General features: G+C 36.9%; 1 protein-coding gene across 2 annotated transcripts in view; it reads left to right on the forward strand.

Annotated features, from left to right (window-relative positions):
- Positions 1-25,509, forward strand: part of GALNT13 (polypeptide N-acetylgalactosaminyltransferase 13) — a 592,354-nt gene that overhangs the window by 66,859 nt on the left and 499,986 nt on the right. For both annotated transcript variants that reach the window (XM_028830721.2, XM_077956554.1), the window contains exon 3: positions 7,991-8,236. In XM_028830721.2, coding sequence (XP_028686554.1) covers positions 8,095-8,236 — 142 coding nt within the window. In that variant the 5' untranslated portion in view covers positions 7,991-8,094. The remainder of the gene's footprint in view (positions 1-7,990; positions 8,237-25,509) is intronic.

Here is a 25,509-nt window from a genome sequence, read left to right on the forward strand (position 1 = left end):
CACGTTCAAGCGATTCTCCTGCCTCAGCCTCCTGAGTAGCTGGGACTACAAGCATGCGCCACCAGGCCTGGCTAATTTTTTGCATTTTCAGTAGAGACGGGGTTTCACTGTGTTAGCCAGGATGGTCTCGATCTCCTGACCTTGTGATCTGCCCACCTCGGCCTCCTAAAGTGCTGGGATTACAGGTGTGAGCAAATGCGCCCAGCCATTAAATTTAAGTTTTAACAGGAACCACCTGCCTTTTGTGTGAAGAATAGATTATAATGGGGGTACATTTAAGATGCTAAGGCATAGCAGATTATCAAGCAATTCTACACCTAGGTATATACCCAAGAACAATGAAAACATGTCTACAGAAAATTTGTATGTAAATGTTCACAGCTTAAATTTTTCATAATAGTCAAAAGTAGAAATAACATAAATGTGCATCCACTGATGAATGGATAAATAAAATATATATAGCTGTATAATGGAATATTATTTGGCAATAAAAAGAAATGAAGTACTCGTATATGCTACAATGTGAATGAACATTGAAAACATTGTGCTAAGTGAGAGAAGACAGTCATGAAGGCAACATATTGTATGATTCAATTTATATGAAACATTCAAAATAGGAAAATTCATAGACAATGAATCAGATTAGTGATTACCTATGTCTATGGATGATGGTAGGATTTAGGGTTCTAGCAAAGGGGAGTGGTTTACTTTTTGAGAAAAGGAAATGCTCTAAAATTAATTGTGGTGATAGACATACAACTGTGTGACTATATTGCATTGTATACTTTGAATAATACAATGAGTGAATTATCAGATATATGAATTATATCTCAATAAAACTTTTTTTAAAACAATCTAAGTCAGCATTTCAGAATCCTGGCGGCTGCTTGGTCTATAGTTGGAGTGGTGGAATTGGTGAAAAGTGGCACAAATCTGAAAGTGGAGCCAACAGAATTTGCTGCACAATCAAATATAAAATGTGAAAGAAACAAGTTGCTAGAAAGGAGTACACGGTTTTTGGCCAACCTGTACCAAATGCTGCTGAGGATTTGTGTAAGATAATGATTAAGAATTGATCATTGGATATGACCCTGACCTTGTCGCATAAGATTTCCACATAGTGGCAGGACCTAAAGCCTGTGAAGTTTAAGAGAGAATGGGAGGATAGGGATATATAGACATACATAATTATTTTCAAAAGTTTTACATTACGCGTGAATAGATGGATGTAGGGGTACCTGAAGAGAGATGTGTGGTGAAATTACTTTATTCAAAGATTATTATGAATATAACATCTTTGCATGTTGGTAATAATGACTTGTTAGAAAAGATAAACTAACACAGAAAAGTCAAATCCTTGAATATGTGAGGGCAGGGGACTTAAAGGGACAGTTCACCATGGTAACAGCTGGACTTGCCAAATTTGGTATGGGGGTAATAGAAACAAGCAAGCGATACATTTAACATGGTAGTATGCAAAATTCTCTCCTGATTGTTTATATGTTCTCTGTTAAATGTAGATGCATAGTGATCAGCCATGAGAAAAAGAAAGTGTGGAGATGACAGTATAAGGAAGTCAAATAAACTGCAAAATTGTTGTCTGAAAGATGGAGATTGATTTGGACTCCACTGCAATGTGGGCATAGATTTAAAATGAGAAGAAGTGGAATAATTTGGGAGTTTCGTGCCAGCCATGTTCACCTGTTTGCATGTAGAAGTGGAGTACAGGAAAGTGGGTTTAACTAGCCAGTGTTTTCCTTTGCTGGGATTGCTATAATTAATACCACAGACTGGGTGCCTTAAACAATAAAAATGTATTTTCTCTCACAGTTCTGGAGGCTAGAAGTCCAAAATCAAGATGTCAGCAGTGTTGATTTTATTCTGAGGCCTCTTTTTGTGATTGACAAATGGTTGCCTTCTCTCTGTGTCTTCACATGGTTTTCCTGTGTCCTAATCTCCTCCTTGAAGGGTATCAGTCAGATTAGATTAGGGTCCACCCATCTCACCTTATTTCGTCTAATTACCTTTTTAAATCCCCTATTTCCAAATATGGTTCCATTCTAAGATACTAGGGGTTAGGACTTGAACCCATGAATTTTTGGAATGTGGCAGGCAAGGGCAATTCAGCCCATAACAACAAATGCTGTAGTTTTAAAATGTAAATATATTGGAGTTAGAGAGGGTGTATGTAAGAGAAGTGTAATCCTGTTCTCATATAGCTTACCACTTAAGAAAGGGGGACAAATAAGAAACAAAAAACCCACCATTTTTCAGTAAATTGGGGGTGATAATTGCTAAGAAGGAAAGTTAAGTGGGGTGAGAAGATAGAGAGTGAGTAAGGTGTGTGTGCTGTTTTATATAGGCTGATAGGAAAGCTCTTGGTGATGTGACATTTGAGCAGGAAGGAAGGAAGATCTGAAGGAAACAAGAGCAGGGAGCCATGAACCTACAACTGGGCAGAGAAAGCACAATCACACATGCGCTGAGGCAAGCTAGTAATTGGCATATTTAAGGAACAGCCAGGAGACGTAAGTGACTGATGTGAACATGGTAGGAAATGAGATCAGAAAGGCATTAAGTAGAAGCTCTCCTATCTGGTGAACTTATGACTACAATTTATTTAATTCAAAAGTTGATGATATCAGGGAATCATATGGTACCTATTTACCTTTAAAAGGGAGGTACAATTTACACAGAGTGAAATGCATTGATTTTAAGTGCACAGTTCGTTTGGTTTTTGCTATTGTAAAACCTTGTGTAACTCATACCACGTTAGAAACTACATCTAAAATAGTTCTGCTACGTGGTGCTCTTGTTCTCCAATCCCCTGAACGCCTACACACTGAGCATGCAATGTTTCCTCAAGGGTGGGCAGGGAGAATCCTCATTATTTTCTCTGGCTCTTTCACTGATGTTTCTGATGAAAACAATGTAAGTGTTACTACTAGTAATAATAACTAATGTATAATGAGTTCTTATGTGCCAGGCACAGTTATAAGAGGTTACATGTTACATCCCTGTACTCATCCTAGTCTTACAAGGTAACTACTATTATTCACATTCTGTGAATAGGAAAACCAAGGCCTTAAACATTTAAGGAACTTGAATCAAGCTGCACAATTAGTGAGTGTTGGAACCCAGACTCAAATCATGACAAAGTAACTCTGAAACGTTTTCTTTTACAGCCTATGTTAGGTTCCCTCCTAAGAATTGAACTTTATGTTATCAATATTCTCCCTTTCCTTAGTTGATATGCAAATGAGGACTTTTTTGTTGTTTTTCTTCAGTTTTGTTTATTTCTTCTCTTCTACCATCTTTCAGTAAAAAGCATTTATTTAGCACTATATTTGTTGGCTTCTTTGTCTCTTAGTTTAACCTTTAGTGTGATGTGATTATTACAGTGGACACTTTGGTTTAGGCTGTGAGTGGATTTCCTGGGTTTAACTTAAGTTTTTGTCTTTTTTGTTTGTTTGTTTGTCTGTTTTGACAGAGTCTTGCTCTGTTGCCCAGGCTGGGGTGCAATGGCACACTCTTGGCTCCCTGCAGCCTCCTCCCCGCAGGTTCAGGTGATTCTCCTGCCTCTGCCTCCTGAGTAGTTGGGATTACAGGAGTCCACCACCATGCCCAGCTAATTTTTACATTTTTAATAGAGACAGGGTTTCGCCATGTTGATCAGGCTGGTTTCGAACTCCTTACTTTTAGGTGATCTACGTGCATCGGCCTCCCAAATTGCTGGGATTATAGGTGTGAGCCACTGTGCCCGGCCAATTTTTTATCTTTATTCATGCAAAGATCTGTTTCCCTATCAGTCAGACCTGAAGCTAATTTATGGTGTTTTTTCAGGGCTTACTCACTACATTTATCAGCCTATAAACCAAACTCTGCAAAATTATTTGGTCATTAGCTCACAGAAGCTCCTGCCTATTTAAAACATTTAAAGTATGCTGAGTGCCTGAAACTTCTGGAAGGATTACCAGCAGCCTTATACTAGTTTCCAGGATCCCTTGGCAGCCTCAAGGATAGCCTCATAAAATAGACTGAAAAAATTTGCTCCCATTACACAATTTTCTACAAAAGAAAGTTTATGACTATAGATAAAAATATGTCTAATAGCAAGTAGATTCCCTGAGTAATAACTTCCTAATTAAAAAAGAACAACAAATAACAAACCAAAGCAAAAACAAAAACTTTTTTCTTTTTAACAACATAGTGACAAAGCCCTAAACTTTATCTAGATTTATTTCTTATATTTAAAATCAATTTTTTTTTTTTTTTTTTTTTGAGATGGAGCTTCTCTCTTGTTGCCCAGGCTGGAGTACAGTGGTGCGATCTCTGTTCATTGCAGCCTCTGCCTCCTAGGTTCAAGCCATTCTGCTTCTTCAGCCTGCTGAGTAGATGGGATTACAGGCACACACCACCATGCCCGGCTAATTTTTGTATTTTTAGTAGAGACAGGGTTTCAGTATGTTGGCCAGGCTGGTCTCCAACTTCTGACCTCAGATGATCTGCCCGTCTCGGCTTCCCAGAGTTCTGGGATTACAGGCATGAGCCACTGTGCCCAGCCTTAAAATCAATTTTTAATAAAGATAGGAAATATGGTACACATTTTCAACTAAAAATACTATAATATAGACAATCTTGCTGATACCATTACTTAATGTTTTTGAAACAATTAGGAAAAGGGTAATAGTATTGGATAGAAAAGGCTGTAGTTGAGACAAGTTGCTCATGCACTACATTGGCTTGGCAAGCCAGGGATATTGAAGAACTTGGATTTTCTGACTGTTTGAGAAACAGAACAGTATTTGCAAATAAGTAGGGGTTTCCTGGAATAGAAACATAATGCAGATGCTGATTCTCTTAAATAAACCTGGGCCACCAACTGTGCTTATGTTGATTAGTATTCTGTGTTTAAAGTACCATTTTTCTGCTCAGTTTTCTTCTCTTAAGAGGAATATTGAAATACAATATACAAGATTATTATTTTATAAATGCCAGGGGATTAGATCTCTGTGAATGATAAAGTTTAGCCTGTTTTCAAGGCTTAGGTGTTTTCAAGATGTAGATAAAATTTAAAAACTTAAAAAAATAAGGAGAGTCTGTTTCGTAATTAGATAAGAAGTTTAAACAGCAACTTAGTTTTTCCCATGAAATGGTATAGTTAGAATTCTTTCAGTGCTAATGTCTTAATATATAGTGCTACCAGGCTATGAAATCAGGATAATTTGAATACTACTTGAAGTGGCAATAATATGTAATTTTGACTTTTTATCATAACTAAAGTTTAAATTAAATTCTCAATAACCTCAGCTGTTAGGCTCTTATTAGGAAATGACTTAGCTTAGACATTTTAATATTTAATTAATACTGAGTGATTTCAGATTTTATATTATAATAATATTCTTCATCTTTTCTTAAACAATATTTTAAATTCTTTATCTTGCTTAAGCTTCAAAATATTTTGTGAGATTGATGGGACAGGAAATATGTTAAAAACAAATGAAGCACTGAAAAGCAAGATACCTATCTAAGGTCATCTCTTTATTTGATGACAGAGCCAGGCATGGTGCTGTTTACATCTTCCAGGATCATTTATGTATAAGGTACTCCTTATAAACTTGGGGATGGCTGTGTAGTGACCATCAATGTTATATGTACTTCTCCATGGAATTATTTTCTACGATAAACTGAAAGGATCTACCCTATCTTAAGACTGAATACAGGAAATTTGATAGCTTGAATTGTTTCATATCTCAAATTTAGAAAAGAATGTACACAGTAACAGGAAATAAGTATGGGACAATAATTCCTTTATTATCAGGTTTAGAGGCTGATTTCCAATATTTAGCTATCATTTTTATAGAAAATTAAAGTGGAAATGAAACAAAGTAGATAATAACATGTTACTTTTTCTAAGAAAAAAACACCCAAATGTCATGTATTCTTTGGATTTACATATATCTCTCCATTTTATATGTGTGTATATATATATATTCTGAATAAATGTAAATGTAATTTTTTTCTAGTTACTAAAATAAAATCTGTTACAATAATTATTTTGTAACTGGCACTTTATGTGAATTTTGAATTTGTTGCTAGTTTAGGTTGGTTATAACAGGCGACAGAATTTCTGTTGCTTTATGGTGCTGTCAGCTGCTGTTAATTTAAAGAGCTTGTGCTCATCAAATTATACTTTGGGCCGGGCGCGGTGGCTCACGCCTGTAATCCCAGCACTTTGGGAGGCCGAGGCGGGCGGATCACAAGGTCAGGAGATCGAGACCACGGTGAAACCCCGTCTCTACTAAAAATACAAAAAATTAGCCGGGCGCGGTTGTGGGCGCCTGTAGTCCCAGCTACTCGGGAGGCTGAGGCAGGAGAATGGCGTGAACCCGGGAGGCGGAGCTTGCAGTGAGCCGAGATCGCGCCACTGCACTCCAGCCTGGGCTGGGCGACAGAGCGAGACTCCGTCTCAAAAAAAAAAAAAAAAAAAAAATTATACTTTGATGTTTTTATTCTGAGACACACGTTTATGAAATATTTCAAGTGTCTTTGTATTTAATACTGTTCACCCCAAATAGCTCTGTCAAAACTTCATCACTTATCTTATTCACATCAATAAGTTTATATTTTACTTGATATTATTTGAAATGTAACAAATGGTATCAGATTATGTTTTGTCTGATTTACTTACTTTATAGATAAAAGTTGGTTAACCAGGTAGTTAAACAAATGTAGTAGTATAAATAAAATGCTCAATGTAGTATAAATAAAACAAATATGTGTAAGGTATTCATTCTACACTTACCTTGGAAAATGTCTCTTAATAATTATGTGTCTATCTTTGTTATAGCCGTTAGAATTCTTGCACTGATCATTTTAAATCATTTATATTAATATGTTTTTCCTCTGATAAATTGGATGCATGCTATCTATTCTAAATACACATTTATTGTAGATACTTTCTATGCAGATCAGCTGGGATTTTGGAGGCTATGTAATTATTAATCATGTCTTGTAATTGCTCTACTTAAGAATATGAGAACAATTTTTGTTATTTTATATGTTTATTTCATTTTATTTTTATGTATGTATGTATTATTTTTTTTGAGACAGAGTTTCGCTCTTGTCACCCAGACTGGAGTGCAGTGGTGCAGTCTCGGCTCACTGCAACCTCCACCTCCCAGGTTCAAGTGATTCTCCTACCTCAGCCTCCCAAGTAGCTGGGAATACAGGCATGTGCCACCATGCCTGGCTAATTTTTGTATTTTTAGTACAGACATGGTTTTACCATGTTGGCCAGACTGGTCTCAAACTCCTGACCTCAGGTGATCCACCTGCCTCGATCTCCCAAAGTGCTGGGATTACAGGTGTGAGCCACCATGCCCAGCTCTGTTTTATGTTTTGATAATTATCTGTTCTGCAAGATGCTTTATAAGTATGATTCTACGTAATCCTCATAACAAATGAGGTTTAGGTTTGGCATTTCTATCCACATTATACATGTGAGGAAACTGTGGCTTAGAAAGTCTTCTATTCCTAGGAGGTGTATGGACCTAGACGTGTCTGTCTAAAAAGGCCAGATCTTAGATGCTATAATATAATATATCCTAGGATGATTTCTATTTCAGTATTATTGGCTCGTCAGAAGTACTGAATTAGAGTAAACTCAGAATTGCACTGTTTGACAACCTGGTGCTATAAAGAATATCATGATATGACTTTAAGGTCATTACAATACAACTTAAAGGAATCAAATAGTTTGTCAAGGGCCTAGCAGAGTAGTGGCAGATCTAGTATTAGGTATTAAAATGTTAGCCAACTAGCTTGCTAGCAACTTTCATTTATTTAGGCTTTTAATTTTGGATTCGAAGGCTTGAGTGCTGATATATTTGAGAGCACTAAGTAAGTCCTACATTTCATGTTATATGTTCTTTATCCAAAAATCTATGTGTACAATTAATGAAATTTTCTTCTTTTTTTTTTAATACAGTGGAATGTATGCTGCTTTTATCTTGGAGTTCACCTGTGTGGCTTGGATTTATCACAGTAGCATTTGTCTTCAATCTGTGTGTTAACTAGAAATCAAGGAAAGACATGAGGAGATTTGTTTACTGCAAGGTGGTTCTAGCCACTTCATTGATGTGGGTTCTTGTTGATGTCTTCTTACTGCTGTACTTCAGTGAATGTAACAAATGTGATGATAAGAAGGAGAGATCTCTGCTGCCTGCATTGAGGGGTAAGTGCTTATGAAGCAAATATTTTTATAGAGATGCCTTGACAAAATAAGAAACTTCAGAATCAGAAGAGTTTTGCCTTACTGAGTTAGAAGAGCATTTTGGCAGCACTATTAATGCATGTTTAACCATGGGGAAGTTACTTTACTTTTCTTGGTCTTAGGTGTCTTCTTGGAAGAAATAAGAACAGTTAGCTAACCTCTAAGATAGTGTTGAACCTAATAAATTCTGGTGTTCTATGACTGTATGAAAAGAACAGTTTAGTGAACATTCAAACTGGGCAGAATTTTAAATCTAGGCTCCTAGAAGCCAAAAGCCTTTAAAGACCAAGCACATAACATAAAACGGAAAAACCACTAAAGTGAGACAGGTGGCAATTTTAGCAAACGAACTGTGCATGAATGACACCACTAAAGACTTCCAAAACAGTTGAAATAAAACAACCAGTTTTTAAAACAAAACACATGGTGGTATGCAGATTTACCAGATTGTAGGCTGTATGTTAAGTGAAAAAGATAATTTCAAGTATACTATAAAATTACTTTAATTCAGTATTTTCCTCTTGAGGGACTAGTTTCAAAGACTAAATATGAATGTAAACATAATAATTTGTATGAATGGTTATTTATCAAGTAAAGCCACAGAAATTTGTTTTCTGTGAAGTTATTCCAAACGATTTTCTCTATGCTTTCTTTTTTGTTGACTTCAAGATCTATAAATATGTTTCTGAAGTATTCCTAGAAAATTCAATACTTCTAAAATATGTAAGAGTACTCAAAATTAGTTTTGTTCTCATTGAACGAACATATTCTCTGTTTGGCAAAAGTTTTATGCATAAATATGACAAAAAGCAAGCTTCAATTGAAGTTTGATGAAATGTTTGTACCTTTTGGAAAAGTGAATCTAAATTATCAAGTTGAGATTTACATTTATTTAATGAATGTGATCTGCTTTTAATGTTATAGATATTTTTGAGATATTTATTGAACAAAATATTTTAATAAGCAGAATTTCATTAACACTCTCAGGTTATATGAAGTTTAGGGAAACAGAAGAGCTTTTCCAAAATTTAATTTTTGTTCAAAGAGTATTTTAGATATGTTAAGTTTGCTTTAGATTACAAAAATACTCTTGTTCATTTAGGGAAATCCTGAATCGCTTCCTTGTCTTTTAAAATGGAGCTTTCATTTTAGATTTTGACCAATATAAATAATTAAAAAAATTTTGGGAGTGACTGATGCTAGACCCATTTAGGTAGTTTACATGCATTTTTTATGCCTTTATACTACAGTTATTCTGAGAGGGGAACATTGTAAGTCCGTGTTTTTGACAAATGAACAGGGGGAATGATTTGCTGATCTTTAGTTAAAATCCCAGAATTAATCAGCCTTTTCATCTTCTTTGTCAAAATCAGTTGAGTTGCTGCTTGGCTGAATGCAGAAAAGTGTTTTTGATGGATTACATCAGTTTGGAATGATCACTCTGTCATTTGTTGAAGGAAACCATCTAGGTTGGTCACACACACACAAAAATGTTACAATCTGATTCAGCAAAACTTTGATAGGCTTTTCTACAAGTAACAAAAAGGTACAGTTTTGCTGATTTATGTCCTTAATGCTCCTTAAGTCTTAAATCTCAAAATGTGAAATTTAACAATGCAAGGCAAAAATAACTTTTCCTTGTACTTAAATTGTAATTAAACTGTTGTTCTCTTTGTTTATAAGACTTGTTGTTTTACTTAATTCAGGTTGTTAAAAAAATATAGACTTGGTGGCTAACAAAGAGCAGATATTTATTTCTTACAATTTTGTAGACTGGGGATTCCAAGATGAAGGTGCTAGCAGATGCAATTTCTGATAAGGGCCTGTTCCTTATAAACAGCTGTCTTCTCACTAACCTCACTAGGCAGAATAGTTGAGAAATCTCTCTGGGGCATATTTTGTAAGGGCACTAATTGCATTCGTGAAGGTTCCACCTTCATGACTTAATCACCCCCCAAAGGCCCTATCTCCTAATATCACTTTGAGGTTAGGATTTCAGTATATGAATTTTGCAGAGACACAAACATTCAGTACATTGTACTACTTTCAAGTTTTATATTAATACTATTTGTCTTGAATAAATGGAAAATAGACTTAAGGGTTTTAATTTCATTTTCAATTGTCACTTATTTCAGAATTTTACTTTAGGAATTTGTATCTTGTTTTCAAAATATTTTATTTGTAAGCAGATGATGCTATGCAAAATGTACCTAACTGAATTTTTCGTGTTTTAGGTCTGCTAAAAACAGGCTTTTTTACTTATAAAAAGATCCTTCTGAACCTGTGCATGTCCATTATTAAAGCAAAGGTTTTGGAGTAGACAGTTTCTGATATCACTTATATGTCTAAATTTTAAACAATTCATAAGGACCCAATATTAGCATACACTATTAGTTAATTTTTGAGATATTTTCATTCATTCCTTTATTCATCAATTAATTAATTATTTATTAAGTTCTTACTGTATGCAAATCCTGGGGATATAACTGAGGTCCCTGACATTTGGGACATAAGGGAACAAGGCTCCCACCTGTCATGGAGCTTAAAGTCAAATATATAGTAAACATTTTTCTCTTTCTATATGTATTTTTGTGACTGTGTGTGTGTGTGTGTGTGTGTGTGTAATCATGTGACATATAATGATTTTTTGGTCAACAACTGACTACATATATGATGGTGATCCCATAATATTTTAGTAATGATCACCGACATTGAGTTAGTTTTTTTCACATGATTTTTGGCCACATGTGTATCTTCTTTTGAGGAGTGTCTGTTCATGTCTTTTGCCCACTTTTTAGTGTTTTTTTTTTCTTGTAAATTTGTTTTAAGTTCCTTATAGATGCAGGATATTAGACCTTTGTCAGATGCATAGAGTGCAAAAATTTTCTCCCATTCTGTAGGTTGTCTGTTTACTCTGTTGTTAGTTTCTTTTGCTGTGCAGAAGCTTTTTAGTTTAATTAGATCACATTTGTCAATTTTTGCTTTTGTTGCAATTGCTTTTGGTGTCTTCATCATGAAATCTTTGTCTGTGTCCATGTCCTGAATGGTATTGCCTAGGTTGTCTTCCAGGGTTATTATAGTTTTGGGTTTTACTATATTCAAGTCTTTAATCCATCTTGAGTTAATTTTCTATATAACGTAAGGAAGGTGTCCAGTTTCCATATTCTGCATATGGCTAGCCAGTTCTCCCAGCACCATTTATTGAATAGGGAATCCTTTCCCAATTGCCTATTTTGGTCAGGTTTGTCAAATATAAGATAATTGTAGGTGTGCAGTCTTATTTCTGGGTTCTGTATTCTGTTCCATCGGTCTATATGTCTGTTTTTGTACCAGTACCATGCTGTTTTGGTTACTGTAGCCCTGTAGTATAGTTTGGTGTCGAATAGCATGATGCCTCTAGCTTTGTTCTTTTTGCTTAGGATTGCTTTGGCTTTTGGGCTTTTTTTTTTTGGCTTCATATGAATTTTAAAATAGTCTTTTCTCTTTCTGTGAAGAATGTTAATGGCAATTTAATGGGACTAGAAAAAAGCTCAACATCACTGATTATTAGATAATTGCAAATCAGAACCACAATGAGATTCCATCTCATGCCAATCAGAATGGCTACTATTAAAAAGTCAAAAAACAACATATGCTGGCAAGGTTGTGCATAAAAAGGAACACTTATTTCCTGTTGGTGGGAGTGTAAATTAGTTCAGCCATTGTGGAAGACAGTGTGGTGATTGATTCATCAGAGACCTAAAGACAGAACTACTATTCAACCCAGCAATCCCATTAGTGTATAATACCCTAAGGAATAAAAATTGTTCTATTATAAAGAGACATTCATGCATATGTTCATTGCAACACTATTCATATTAGCAAAGACATGGAATCAACCTAAATGCCCATCAATGATAGGCTAGATAAAGAAAATGTGGTACATATATACCATGGAATACTATGTAGCCATAAAAAAGAATGAGATCATGTCCTTTGCAGGGACATGGATGGAGCTGGAGGCAATTAGCCTTAGCAAACTAATGCAGGAACAGAAAACCAAATAGCTCATGCTCTCATTTATAAGTGGGAGCTAAACAATAAGGACACATGGACATGTAGACAGGAACAACATACACTAGGGTTGAGGGCAGGAGGAGAGAGAAGATCAGGAAAAATAACTAATGAGTAATGAGTATTAGGCCTAAAACCTGGGTGATGAACAAATGTGTACAACAAACCCACATGACACATGTTTACTGATGGAACAAACTGAACTTAAAATAAAAGTTAAACAAATTATAACATTTTACTGTACCTTTTCTATGTTTGGATATGTTTAGATACACAAATACTTACAATCGTGTTATAATTTCTGATAGTATTGAACGTAGTAACATGTTAAACGTGTTTGTAGCCTGGGAGCAATAGGCTATACCATACAGCCTAAGTGTGCTGTAGGCTGTACTATTTAGTCTTGTGTAAGTACATTCTATGATGTTTGCACAATGATGACATCATCTAGTGATGCTCTTCTCAGAACACTTCCCCATCATTATGCAACGAATGACTGAATATATATTCAACTAAAAAGGTAAAATAAGTTAGAAATGATTACAAAACATAATTGATATTGGGATCGGGAAGAAAAGGACGCTGGATCTAGAGTATTGGATAACATTTCCCAAGCCAGGCATGGTGGTGTGTGCCTGTAATCCCAGGTACTCAGAAAGCTGAGGTGGGAGGATTGCTTGAGTTCAGGAGTTTGAGTACAGGCTGGGCAATATAGTGAGACTTCATCTCAAAAAAGTGAAAAAAAAATGAACCTTCACAAAGGCTGTAACATTAAAATTTAGGTTTACAGCATAAGAGTAGGAAATAACTAGTAAAAAGCAAAAAAATACTAAAATTCTAATGGAATGATAAAGATTCCAGAAAGCCCAGGATACTTCTAAAGGGGAAAAATACAGAGTGGGGATGTGACAAGTAACAACTCTTAAAATTTAGAGTAATTAACGCTATATAATTGGAACAGAGAAGCACAGGGGGAGACAAATTGTCCAAAGGAAGAGAATTAGCCCTCTGATGGCGAACCACATATGTACATATGTTTGGAACATTCTGTATATGACAGGAGAGGCACTGCAGATCAATGGGGAAAAGAGAGGCTGTTCAATAAATGGAACCGAGAATAAAATGGCAATCCATGTGGAAAGAGATGAAATTGGATGCCTAACTCATGTCATGAAGTTTGGATTTAGGACTTAAATGTCAAAAACAAAGCTAAAACTTTAGCAGAAAAATATTTAGACATCTATAAGACCTTGGAATAAAAAAATTCTTAAAACATAAAAAAATTACCACAAAATATTGAGAAATTTGACTATGTTAAACTTGAGAAAGTTAGTTCATTCAAATGTACCTTAAAGAAGGTAAAAAGAGAAGTTAAAAATCGTAGAATATATATAAAGAAAATGCAATTGACAAATTATTAAGTACATATAAGTAACTCGATTGTTATATATATCAAGTATATATAAAAATTTTCTATAACTAATAAGAAAAACCCAAATAATCCAATAGAAAAAGTAGGCAACAGAACTGAAGTGACACTTCATAGAAAATGAAACACATGTAGCAAATAAATTTGTGAAGAAATAATTAACATGAGCTTTACTTGGAAAAATGCAGATCAAGGCTACAGTGATATATCACTTGTATTTAGTCAGTTGGCAAACACTATAAATGGCTGATAATACCAATTGCTAAAGGTGATGTGTCTCTCCATTTTTATAATAACTTCAGAGAACAGTTGGGCATTATCTCTGAAATCTGAACATTCATATGTAACTCAGCACTTAAAGTCATATACCCAAGATAATCTATTTCACATAAACAAAATATCCATAGCACTACAATTCATAAAAATAAAGCCTGAAAATAACCCATAGATCTATTAATGGAAAAATTGATGAATAAATGTTGGTATATCAATACAAGGAAATCTTATATAGTAGTTTAGTAGTTAAAACGAATGCAGTTCATTTTGACTTCCATCAACACGATTGAATCTTCAACATATGATAGTTAATTATGTACAAAAACTACCTATTGGGTACTGTGTTCACAGCCTGTATGACGGGATAATTTGTACCCCAAACCTGAGCATCACACAGTATATCCATGTAACAAACTTGCACATATACCCCAAATCTAAAATAAAATTATAAAAAAAGAAAAAAGTTATATCCTTCAATTATATACAGTATAATACTGCTTAAAACACTAAAAATAACTAAAATTTTAAAAATGTAGAATTTAAGAATATAGAAAACTACAACAAAACTTTTCAAAAGCCAAACAATGCTAGTTATGAATATGGGAATTAGGATGTTGTCTGTCATGTGTGTGGGAGATTGGGGTATTAGATGGGGGTGAATATTTTGACTGAATGTAGGGTATTATTACAGTCCTAGATTTGATTTGGATATGGGTTTGATGTGTCTTTTTCATTATATGGATAACTAAATGAATGAGTAAGATACACTGAATGGATTAAAAGTGGGAAGCCACTGAATGGACTTAAAAATCAAAGCAAACAGGATACGAGTTGTGTCACAGAGGGATTGCTGTGGATACAATGTAGAAAATGGAATAGAGAAGAGCTATTCTTTCCAGGAGGTCTGGGTAGGAGTCTGTGGCATTATTCCATGTATTCTGTGTAGGAAAGGATGTCTGCTTAGAGCCAAATAGTGCACAGTGAGGTGTGAGAGGAGTAGGTAATACCAAGAGGCATTTCATATATGAGATTAAGATTGCGTGCTTGATTCTGGCAGGTGTAGGAGAGGGGAGTGTCAAGGTCAAGTCTCTGGATTTTTGCAGGAATTTGTTTGATCTAATTTCCTGAGAGAAGGAAGGATGTAGGAGATGATTTGAGGGTGGACATTGAGTTTATTTTGGACATGTTGCTCTGAAAGGAACTGTTCAGTAGGAAGTTGGCTACATTATTACACTCTAAATATCAAACTTGAAAAAACAGTCACTTTAATGGACATTTTTCTAAAATGGATTACATTCTCATCTCCTTTTTTAAAAGTGAAGTTTATGGGCTATAATGGAATCTTTGTTACAAAGTCAGTATTATCATTTTACACATCAATTATTGAACGATGCTGTAAAAAATAAATGATTTCAGGGACTTTATGGGAACATGTAGACCGATTCCAATATTAAATACAGACCCATGAACACTATTTGTTTTTCTGTTTTTTAAAGGATTGCTCTTGGGTAACATAAGTACTTGTTAGGGGATGATATTAACCCTTTCATGCCACTCTGATGCCACCTGGAATTAAAGTGCAGTAAAAATATTTCTGACTCCTAAATGGTATGGAATACTAAGTGCTGCTACTCTCAGTTTGGCAAAGTTAGAATAGGTATTTGAGAGAATAGGTGTTTAAAAAGCTGGGTGATGCCACAGTGTACCTGCAAACTCTTTGTGGAAATTTGAGGACGTGTGGTAGGTTTACATGGACATTATGCAAGGTAGGTTTGCAAGGATCCATGCATAGTGGATCCTTGTCCTGGCTTCCCACTCATGGCCTATATTCTCAGGCAAGTAGGTTAGTCTCTCTGGGCCTCAGTGGTAATATGAAATGAATATGAGTCATGATTTTTAAAATCATGCCAGTCTGAAGTGAATGATTATATGTTTCTAGTTTTAAGAAAATAAGCCTATAGAAAACCAGCTATTTTATTATCTAGCTTTTGGTTTGTCTGTAGATAGTATTTAGTTTGAGATGAGAAATGGTCATACAGAGAATACAAAATGGGAAAGGATCTGCTTAGAAACTCCAGAGGTTTCTTATCATCACAGAGGGCAAAAGGGATATGATGTTATGATATCTATTAGAGTTATCTAGAGGGACAGAACTAATAGGATAGATGTATATATGAAGGGGATTTTCTTAAGGAGTATTTACTGATACAGTCACAAGGTGAAGTCCTACAACAGGCTGTCTGCAAGCTGAGGAGCAAGGAAGCCAGTCTGATTCCCCGAACCTCAAAAGTTGGAAGGTCGACAGTGCGGCCTTCAATCTGTGGTTGAAGATCTAACAGCCTCTGGCAAACCACTGGTGTAAGTCCAAGAGTCCAAAAGCTGAAGAACTTGGAGTTCAATGTTTGAGGGCAGGGATCATCCAGCACAGAAGAAAGATGAAGGCCAGAAGACTTAGCCCATCTAGTCCTTCCTTGTTCCTCTGCCTGCTTTTATCCTAACCACGCTGGCAGCTGATTAGATTGTACCTACTCAGATTGAGGGTGGGTCTGCCTCTCCCAGTCTACTGACTCAAATGTTAATCTCCTTTGACCACACTCTCACAGATACACCTCACAGATACTTGCATCCTTCAATCCAATCAAGTTGACACTCAATATTAACTATCACATGATATTCTAGAAGGGAAGCAAAGCTACCTTTCTTTGTCCTATTCTGAACTTTAAACATATGACATATGCATAGGAAATGAAATGAAATTTACTTGAAAAAAGGGAAAAATAGCAAAGCAAGAATTTCTGATTCTATAGAAAAAAGATACATACATTAGTCAATAATAATAACACAATAATAATTTTAAGTATTAACTGTTCTAAATTAAAGTGCTACGTTAGTAAATTCTCACAAAAAATCTGTAAAGTTGGCATTATTATTATTATTATTATTTTACATGTGAGGAACTGAGACAAAGAGAGGGTAAAGAGATCTGCCAGAACTTTTACAACCAATGGAACGAGCTTTGGTTATTATAGTATAAGTTCACAAAATGATCTGTCATCAGTAAATACCAGTTTGCATTGGAATTGAAGCACTGTGTTTTCATTTGGATACCAGTGTGGAGATACACATTCTGAAAACTCCATGTTTTGTCTTTACTCTCAGAGACACTCTACACCCTCCAGGTCTCCCTCGCCTGTAGGATGTGTAAATCTCAGCCAGGAAAATATTTACTAGTGATCATTCTGCTTGCAGATAATTAGTAAGACAGTTATCACCTTCTCTGGCATTTTAAGTTGCTTTTATTCACTTTTGTCCCTCAGACCTCCCCAATGCTGCTCTGAATTGGGGGAAATCAAGAAAATGAGTGGAATTGCTGACCAATGATTTCAGTTCAAAACCTCTACATTTTTCTTGGTGCTGCCAGGGAGACTAAGGTTTATTCTCATAAATCCAGGGAGACATATGGCCTTGCTCTCTTACATGTTTGGCAAAAGGCTGTTGTGTCAGCCTTTTCTTTTTTAGCTTTTTAAATTATCTCCTCCTTATAGCCATACACTCATTTATTGAACAGCAAATGTTTGTTGATTTTGTCTGATTAATCTTTGGTGCTTTGGGGGAGAATTCCTGTGTTTACATAGGGGAAAACTAAACACTGGTGAATTAAAGCAATAAAACTAACAGCAAAGTTTTAAAATATATGGCTTCATCTTTTGCAAGATAGGTACAGGGTATGATTGATTAAAATGCATTGTCAATATTGGAATTGCCCTTAATAAATTATAATGACCACTGGAATGTTCAGATTATAATATTTATAATTATAAAACAGTGGAATATACCAACACAATTGATTTGGATTAAGGGCATATATGTCCTGGATAATTTTCAATCAGTTCTATATACAGTTTCTAAAAATTAATAGGCCTTATAAAATTTTGACCTCTGATATTTGCTTTGCTCTTTCTTTTTTTTTTTTTTTTTTTTTTTTTTTTTTTTTTTTTTTTTTTTTTTTTTGTTGAGACAGAGTCTCGCTTTGTCGCCCAGACTGGAGTGCAGTGGCCGGATCTCAGCTCACTGCAAGCTCCGCCTCCCGGGTTCACGCCATTCTCCTGCCTCAGCCTCCCGAGTAGCTGGGACTACAGACGCCCGCCACCTCGCCCGGCTAGGTTTTTGTATTTTTCAGTAGAGACGGGGTTTCACCGTGTTAGCCAGGATGGTCTCGATCTCCTGACCTTGTGATCCGCCCGTCTCGGCCTCCCAAAGTGCTGGGATTACAGGCTTGAGCCACCGCGCCCGGCCCCTGCTTTGCTCTTTCATGCTCTTATCCACAATTCACTCTGACCCTTCTGCTCTTCTACACGGGCATAGTCAAGTCAGGAAGGACAATTAATTTTAATCAATATCATAATTATTTTAATAAATATGATAGTTATTATAATAATTTATTATAATAAATAGCAAAAAATTATTAGGTTTACTGTGCTAGGTACTTTACAAGCATTATTTTGAGTAACTTTAAAAGCAGCATTAAAAGGAGGTACTATTATTATACCCATTTACAAATGAGAAACTGGGCTATGGAAAGGTTATTTAAATTCTCCAAGGTTACAAACCTCTAGTAAGAAAGAAGAAAGGACCCACAGCTGATCTGTCAGATTTTGAGCCCATATGTTGAAACAGTAGACTGACTGTGTTGTGCCCCTGACCCAGGCATGCCTAGACTCCTTTTAGCCAAAGTAATCATAACATTTATATACTATGTATGAAGTATTTATACAAACAGGAGTATTTCTGGAGGACGTAGAAAGAGATGGCCACTGACTTTGGGTAAAAAAACATCTTATTTAATAGAAAAGTGAAAAGTACCTTTGCCAGGCTCACCTAGCCTTATTTTAGACTAGCAATTTTGCATTTATTGAGTCTCTAGAGCACACTGATTAATTTAGACTGCAGTTTTTCTCAGCAGTGAATTGTGGGGTCAACCTAACAAGTCTCAGAAAAAAAAAGTTAAAAATTGAAAGCAGTAGTGGAACACCAATTTTTCCCCAAAGCTTAATAAAAATATTTGATACCATACATTCATTCAGTAGATGTACTAGAGGTATGATGCGTTCATAAATAATACATTACAAAACAGAAAGTGGTACCTGCTCTAAGAGAAACACCACATAAACTTGCATAAGAGTTAAGAGGCCTTGAAATATATGAGTTTTATGGACATGTGAAAATTGGGAGGGAAGAGATAGCAGAAGGAAGTGAAGTATCAGGAGAAGCAGGTGGACTTTCCCAAAATATGGATATAAGAAATCAGAGAATTCGTTGATAGGAGCAGAATCAGTCATAAAAGAGTTTCTAGATTTTAGGTTGAACATCAGGAGAAAGATTTTACAGGAATGAATACTGGGGAAAGGAATCTTAACCTTGTTCTTTAGGAACAGGGATCATTGATGGTTTCTCTTAAAAAAGTGTGGATTTGATGCAGGACTGGCAAGCCCCAGAGTGGGTCTTAGCCTGTAAAGGTTCTCAGTTTTGCCCAGGAAAGAATTCAAGGGCAAGCCAGAGGTGGAAGAAAACAGTTTTATTGAACAGTGTTACAGCTCTGGTGGGGTTACAGCTCTGTGACTGCCAAGGAGTGCTTGCCCACCTCCACTCTCATCTGGCTGAGAACATCCAGCTGACTACAATTCCCCTGACTTGAAGTCCTCTGGCTCTGGGGGCCCTACCAAGGAACACGATGGACCTGAAGCTGGCAGTGTACTACCCTAGCATTGGTACAGGACAAAATAACAGCTTGGCCATTGACACTGCCTTCAGCACACCCTGAAAAAAAAAGGTGGGATACAAAACAAAACCCAAAATCCATAGGCCGAAGGGAATGGAGCTGGGCAAGCACCTGACAATCTCAAAACACTTCTAAGCAAAAACTAAAAGCCAAAATGAGGTTACATGTTGAAGAACACCAATAGCATAGAATTAAGCTATGTTGGGAGAAAACACTGTTCCCACAGACCTCTAAGATAAAGCACTTTAGCATTAGGCCACCACAGCAGTCATAATCAGAGGAGAAAAACTCAAAGGAGCTGACAGAAAAGCCAATGGAGAGTGCTACACGAATCTGAGAAGCTCTCAAAAGAAGTAGATCACAGGATTGAAAATAAAAGTTTCTGGTAATTTAGCAAATTAATACCTTAAGAAAATTTGGTTCAGATATAGAGACTATTTTCTAAAAAGCCTGTTATACACAATTTCATTTTAATACATCCGTATATTCTCCTTTACAAACTTTTCAAAACTTATGCAGATCATCTATAACATGCTAGAATGTTCTGACTTGTTCTATGCTGCCTATTTCTTAAATAACCAGTCATTTTACTCTAGGGTAAGAATTTACTATACAAGATCCCTTCTCTTACAAAATTACTCTTTCTTTATATCCTTCCTTGCAAAATAATAATAAATCCTCTATTCATGATGTTCTTTACATCTCTCTTTTTTACTCGCAGGTTCCCTCATATTTTGAACCTCCTTTTTAATAACTACCAAATTAGACAAAATTATTTTTCCCAATGAAGAATACATTTCTTTGGCACATTTTATGTAAACTAGCAAGGAAGAAATCCTAAACTGCCCACCAGACACTGGCATTCTACAGATAAGAATTATTCTATCATTTTAAGACTTTAAACCACATAATAAACTCACTATTTAAGCATCTATTCCATTCTTCACTTTTAACAGTTTTATGTAGACTATCTCCAAGAACCAAGTTGTTATGCAACTCTGGTCACCATTTAAAGCCACTTTAACCATTTCAAAGCCTATTAACATCAGTTATTTACTAAGGTAAAAATCTTAATGTCAAATTTCAGAAGACATAACATTATTTTCAAACTAATAAATTTTGACTAGTCTTATTTATGAAGATTATTTATAAACCAGTTTGATAGCATGCTAGACAAAACGCATATCACAATACATGTTTATATGCCTAAACAAACACACTAGATAAAGTTACCTACACAAGACAACTGGATTCAAATTATTTACAAAATTGGGACCATCTACTTGGCCAAATTTTGTTTGCCCCAATAGGTATGAAAACAGGAAGAGGCAGGGAAGGGGATCCAATAGCATCAAATAAGAAAGGGAGGTAGCGAACAGCACTGCTCGAGGGGAGACCCTGAGCTACCAAAGAGCGCAGCCAGCAGTGGAGTCACTGAAGAAAAATGTTCAGGCAGCTGCTTGTCTGCCACTGTGGGAAGCCATCTGCAGGGACAATGGTCCAAGACTCCCAGTAAACTTACTTGAACAAGGCAGTTTGTTGGGGCTAGTGGAAGAAGGTTAGCTCTAGAATTGATGGAGGGCTTTTTTTTCTGTCTCTTACCAGGGACAGTTAGGACATGCTTATTGCCAAGGGCCCTCTTGCTTATAGTAGGTACATTGATTCTGGCCCAGGAGCTGGCAAGTTAGGGACTCTTGTCTGGGCATCTGATCCCAGATGCCAATTTCATAACATTTTCTCATGATAGGTAACCCTTAGGGGGCAGGGGACTTAGGCAACCGTTAACAATTGTACTTTTTGGCTATTTCTTTTTTTTTTTTTCCTATTGCCCTGAGATAGTTCTCTAACTGTGTCATAATTGACTGACTTAACCGTATACTTTTTCCTTTACTTTTTTCCCACTGCAGAGCAAGTAGGTAACACTATTTGTAAGTCATGATGAGTTAAATCAAAGAACATGGTCAACTTAACAAACTCCTCTATACACTTTTCTGGATTTTCCGCAAACTTTCCACCTTTCTCCTCATATAAAGTCAAATTAGACATAGAAAATGGCACTTGTATTCTAAGTATTCCCTCACTTCTATTAGGTACCTCCTGCAATGGACACAGATTTGATTTTAGGAGCTGGTATGCGGCTGACTCCTGGTGGTACTGGTTGGGCTTACTTTCTAGGGCAGCAAGGGGTATAGGCTGAGGCTAGTTGGATAAGGATGAGGTGTGCCTGATGTCCTAGGGGTACAGTCCTTCATTAGAGAACTGGTGGTACCCCCCAACCCACTCAGAGTTGGTGGACTGAGGAGACCCTGGGGAAGGAGTAGGCTTCCTAGGGGAAGCAGCTGGGAGGGGATCCTTTAGGCATGGATTTCTGGTGCCTGGAAGTAACATGAGCCAGTAAAGGTCCGTAACAGCCTATACATAAGGGACCTCTTCCCATTTTCTTTCTGTTTTAGGAAAGAAGTCTAATTGTAAAGTATCATTATAACATATAGAACCATGTTTAGGTCAAATGTGTTGGCTTGTCAATTTGCGTTGAACGCAAATACTATTGCCATACTAAATGAGTTTCTTCTTCTTTTAGCCGAATTTGAATTTGCTCCATTGGCCTAAAAGATACCCCAGTGGTGGGTCCTCTGGGATGCTTGCTGTTGTACCCATGTCTAGTAAGGATCTCTACAGAGGGTTTTGGTTAGCCTAAGTTTAGTAAATGCCGAGTTGCTTTTTCCCTTTTACATTCCCACTTTTCATAGGTAGGTGTTACAAATTAGATTACAAGCTACAAAAAGGCAGTGGGATGTTGAACTTAAATTCTAGAGAGAGGGTTACACAGAAAGGGAGGATAAACAAATGGCTGTGGAAGAGAGAAAGGAAAAGATAAACAACATTGCCCAAGGGGAGACCTCAGAGGCCCTGAATTGCAGGAGATTCTACCCAATAGTGGAGACACCAAAAACAAAAATATCTGGATAGCTTCTTGTCTACTGCTGTAAGTGGCTGTCCATCAGGCCAGGGGCCTAGGAACTCCCAGTTCCTTTGACCAAGAGAGGCTTGAGCAATTCACTTTTAGACAGCACACAGGAAGGGACTTGCAGCTGGCTGTTAGGAAAATAATACTTCTAACTCTAGGGCAGAAAAAGGTAAGACCAATATTCCCTTAGGAGGAGGGGCTATAACCAACCATACTAGAGAGAATGTCAGTGCTGAAAATCCCAGAGCATCTCGGGGGTGGCCAAAAATACTAATGCTGAAAACCCAGAGTTACTGAGTGTCAGCCAACGAGGGTCCCCTCACCAAATGCTGAAAACCTTGGGACAGCCAGGGGGCAGCCAACGGTGAACCCAAGACCAAGCTGGGGTCACAGAACAGTGTGACTCTGGCATCCCACAGTCAACACAACAGGGAACCTCTAACAACCAAGTATCCTGCCTTAATTGTCCACTCAAAATTAACAGAAAGTTTAAAGCAAATTTAAGACTGCACATGAAACACACATTTTAAGGCATAAATCATTGATAGAAGAAAATAAAACAAATGGTGGAGCAATAAAAAAGGATGAGTTTATGTCCTTTGTAGGGACATGGATGCAGCTGGAAACCATCATTCTCAGCAAACTATCGCAGGAACAGAAAACCAAACACTGCATGTTCTCACTCATAGGTGGGAACTGAACAATGAGATCACTTGGACTCGGGAAGGGGAACATCACACACTGGGGCCTATTATAGGGAGGGGGGAGGAGGAGGGATGGCATTGAGAGTTATACCTGATGTAAATGACTGATGATTTGATGGGTGCAGCACAGCAACATGGCACAAGTATACATATGTAACAAACCTGCATGTTATGCACATGTACCCTAGAACTTAAAGTATAATAAAAATAAAAATAAAAAAAAAATAATAATAATAAATGGAGTTAGAAGACAAAGGACTTGGAGAAGGGGTGGCAAGGATGTGTTTCAAGGCACCAAAACTGTGAGGAACTGACAGTTTAGCCAAAGGCTTTTATTCCCTAGCTTTACCAAATACTATGAAAGGAAGGGCAGAGGGGATACCACCCATTCAGCAGAAATGGCACAGACTGTGGGACTTGATGAAGAGCTCTCTAGGATACCACAGCTTGGGGGAGTTCTGCAGGGCTGCCTCAGGTGGAGAGGCCTGCACCAGTATGGTAACCTGCCCATTACTAGTCAGAGAGGCAGGCTCCACAGAAGCCAGAGGGCACTATGGCTGCCCCCCACCAATGGGCTTGGCTGCTGAGGTGGGAGAGGCCTGTACAGGCAGGTAACTGACAGGGCTGCCTGTCAGAGATTTCGGCCCACACAAAGCAGACAGCATCACAGCCATCTCACCAGTGGGCTCAACTGCCACAGTGGGAGGGGCCTGCATGGCCAGTAACCCACTGAGTTTCTGGTCAGAGAGGCAGGTGTCACATGAGGCAGCACACTATGGCTGCTTGTTCATCTGATCAGCTCCACTGCCTGCCAGGGAAAATAATGGCTCTGGAAAGAGCCTTTGGTGGTGACAGAGCTCAAGCGTTACAACTCTGTTTTCCTGCCTCTCCGATCCTCAGTTTTCTGATGACTTTTTGCCACCACTGGCTCTGCTGATCACTGTTCCCTTAATCCTGCCAATTGCTGCTTCGCTGATTGCTGACTGCTGCCTCATTAGTTACCCATTACCATCTTCTGTCGTTGCCCCATGTTGGGTGCCAAGCTGATGCAGGGCAGGAAAGCCCCAAAGTTGAGCTTAATCCAAGAGGATTCTTGACTTTGCCCAGGAAAGAATTCAAGGGCAAGCCAGAGGTAGAAGGAAACAGCTTTATTGAACAGGCAGTGTTACAGCTCTGGTGGTGTTGCAGTTCTGTGACTGCTCCTGCAGAGCAGGCCCATCCCATAGGCAGAGAGTAGCAGTCAGGGCAGTTTTACAGTCACATTTATACCCATTTTTAATTGCATGCAGATTAAGAGATTAAGGGGCAGTTTATTCAGGGAAGGGGTAGTAATCATTGGGTCATTGCCATGGAAAGGGTCAGCAACTCTGAGGGTATCACCATGTCAATGGTAAATTGACATTGGTAGTGGTGGGAATGTCTGAGTGAAAGCTGCTTTTTCCCCGGCTTGTTTTAGCTAGTCCTCAATCTGGTCTGGTGTCCAAGGCCTGCCTCTGTAGTTGAGTCTTACCTCCTATCTCAGATTGATTATTTGCTGATGTTTATAATACAATAGCACTAAAACATTTTAGTATTTATTTAAATAAAAATTCATACTGAAGTTTATTTCATTAATTAAAACCACTCAAATTGATAACTAAATGGAATACTGTCATTTAAAATTTTTACTTTACAAATTAATTGGTGAGAGAAATAAAGATTTTCATTCTGTAAAATTGAGTTTAGATATTATTTTTAAAGGTAACTCCTCAAGTCCAAATTCAGCAAAATGTATACATCAATATGTTTATTTTTGTATATCAATTATACCTCAATAAAGTATAAAAAATTAACTACTCAAAAATCTTTACTCATGTAGTATAAGGTGAGACAACTTATCCAAGAAATGTTACTTGAATACTGATTGTGACGGAGCCTAGAGATAGTAAGAGAAAGAATACATATTCTTGTTTTCATGTTTAGCAGGGAAGAAAGGAATTCAGAATTAAGTGAATGCAATGTCAACACATCAGTGCTGTGCTATTA

The sequence above is a fragment of the Macaca mulatta genome, chromosome 12, assembly GCF_049350105.2.
Source record: "Macaca mulatta isolate MMU2019108-1 chromosome 12, T2T-MMU8v2.0, whole genome shotgun sequence".
Lineage (NCBI taxonomy): Eukaryota > Metazoa > Chordata > Mammalia > Primates > Cercopithecidae > Macaca > Macaca mulatta.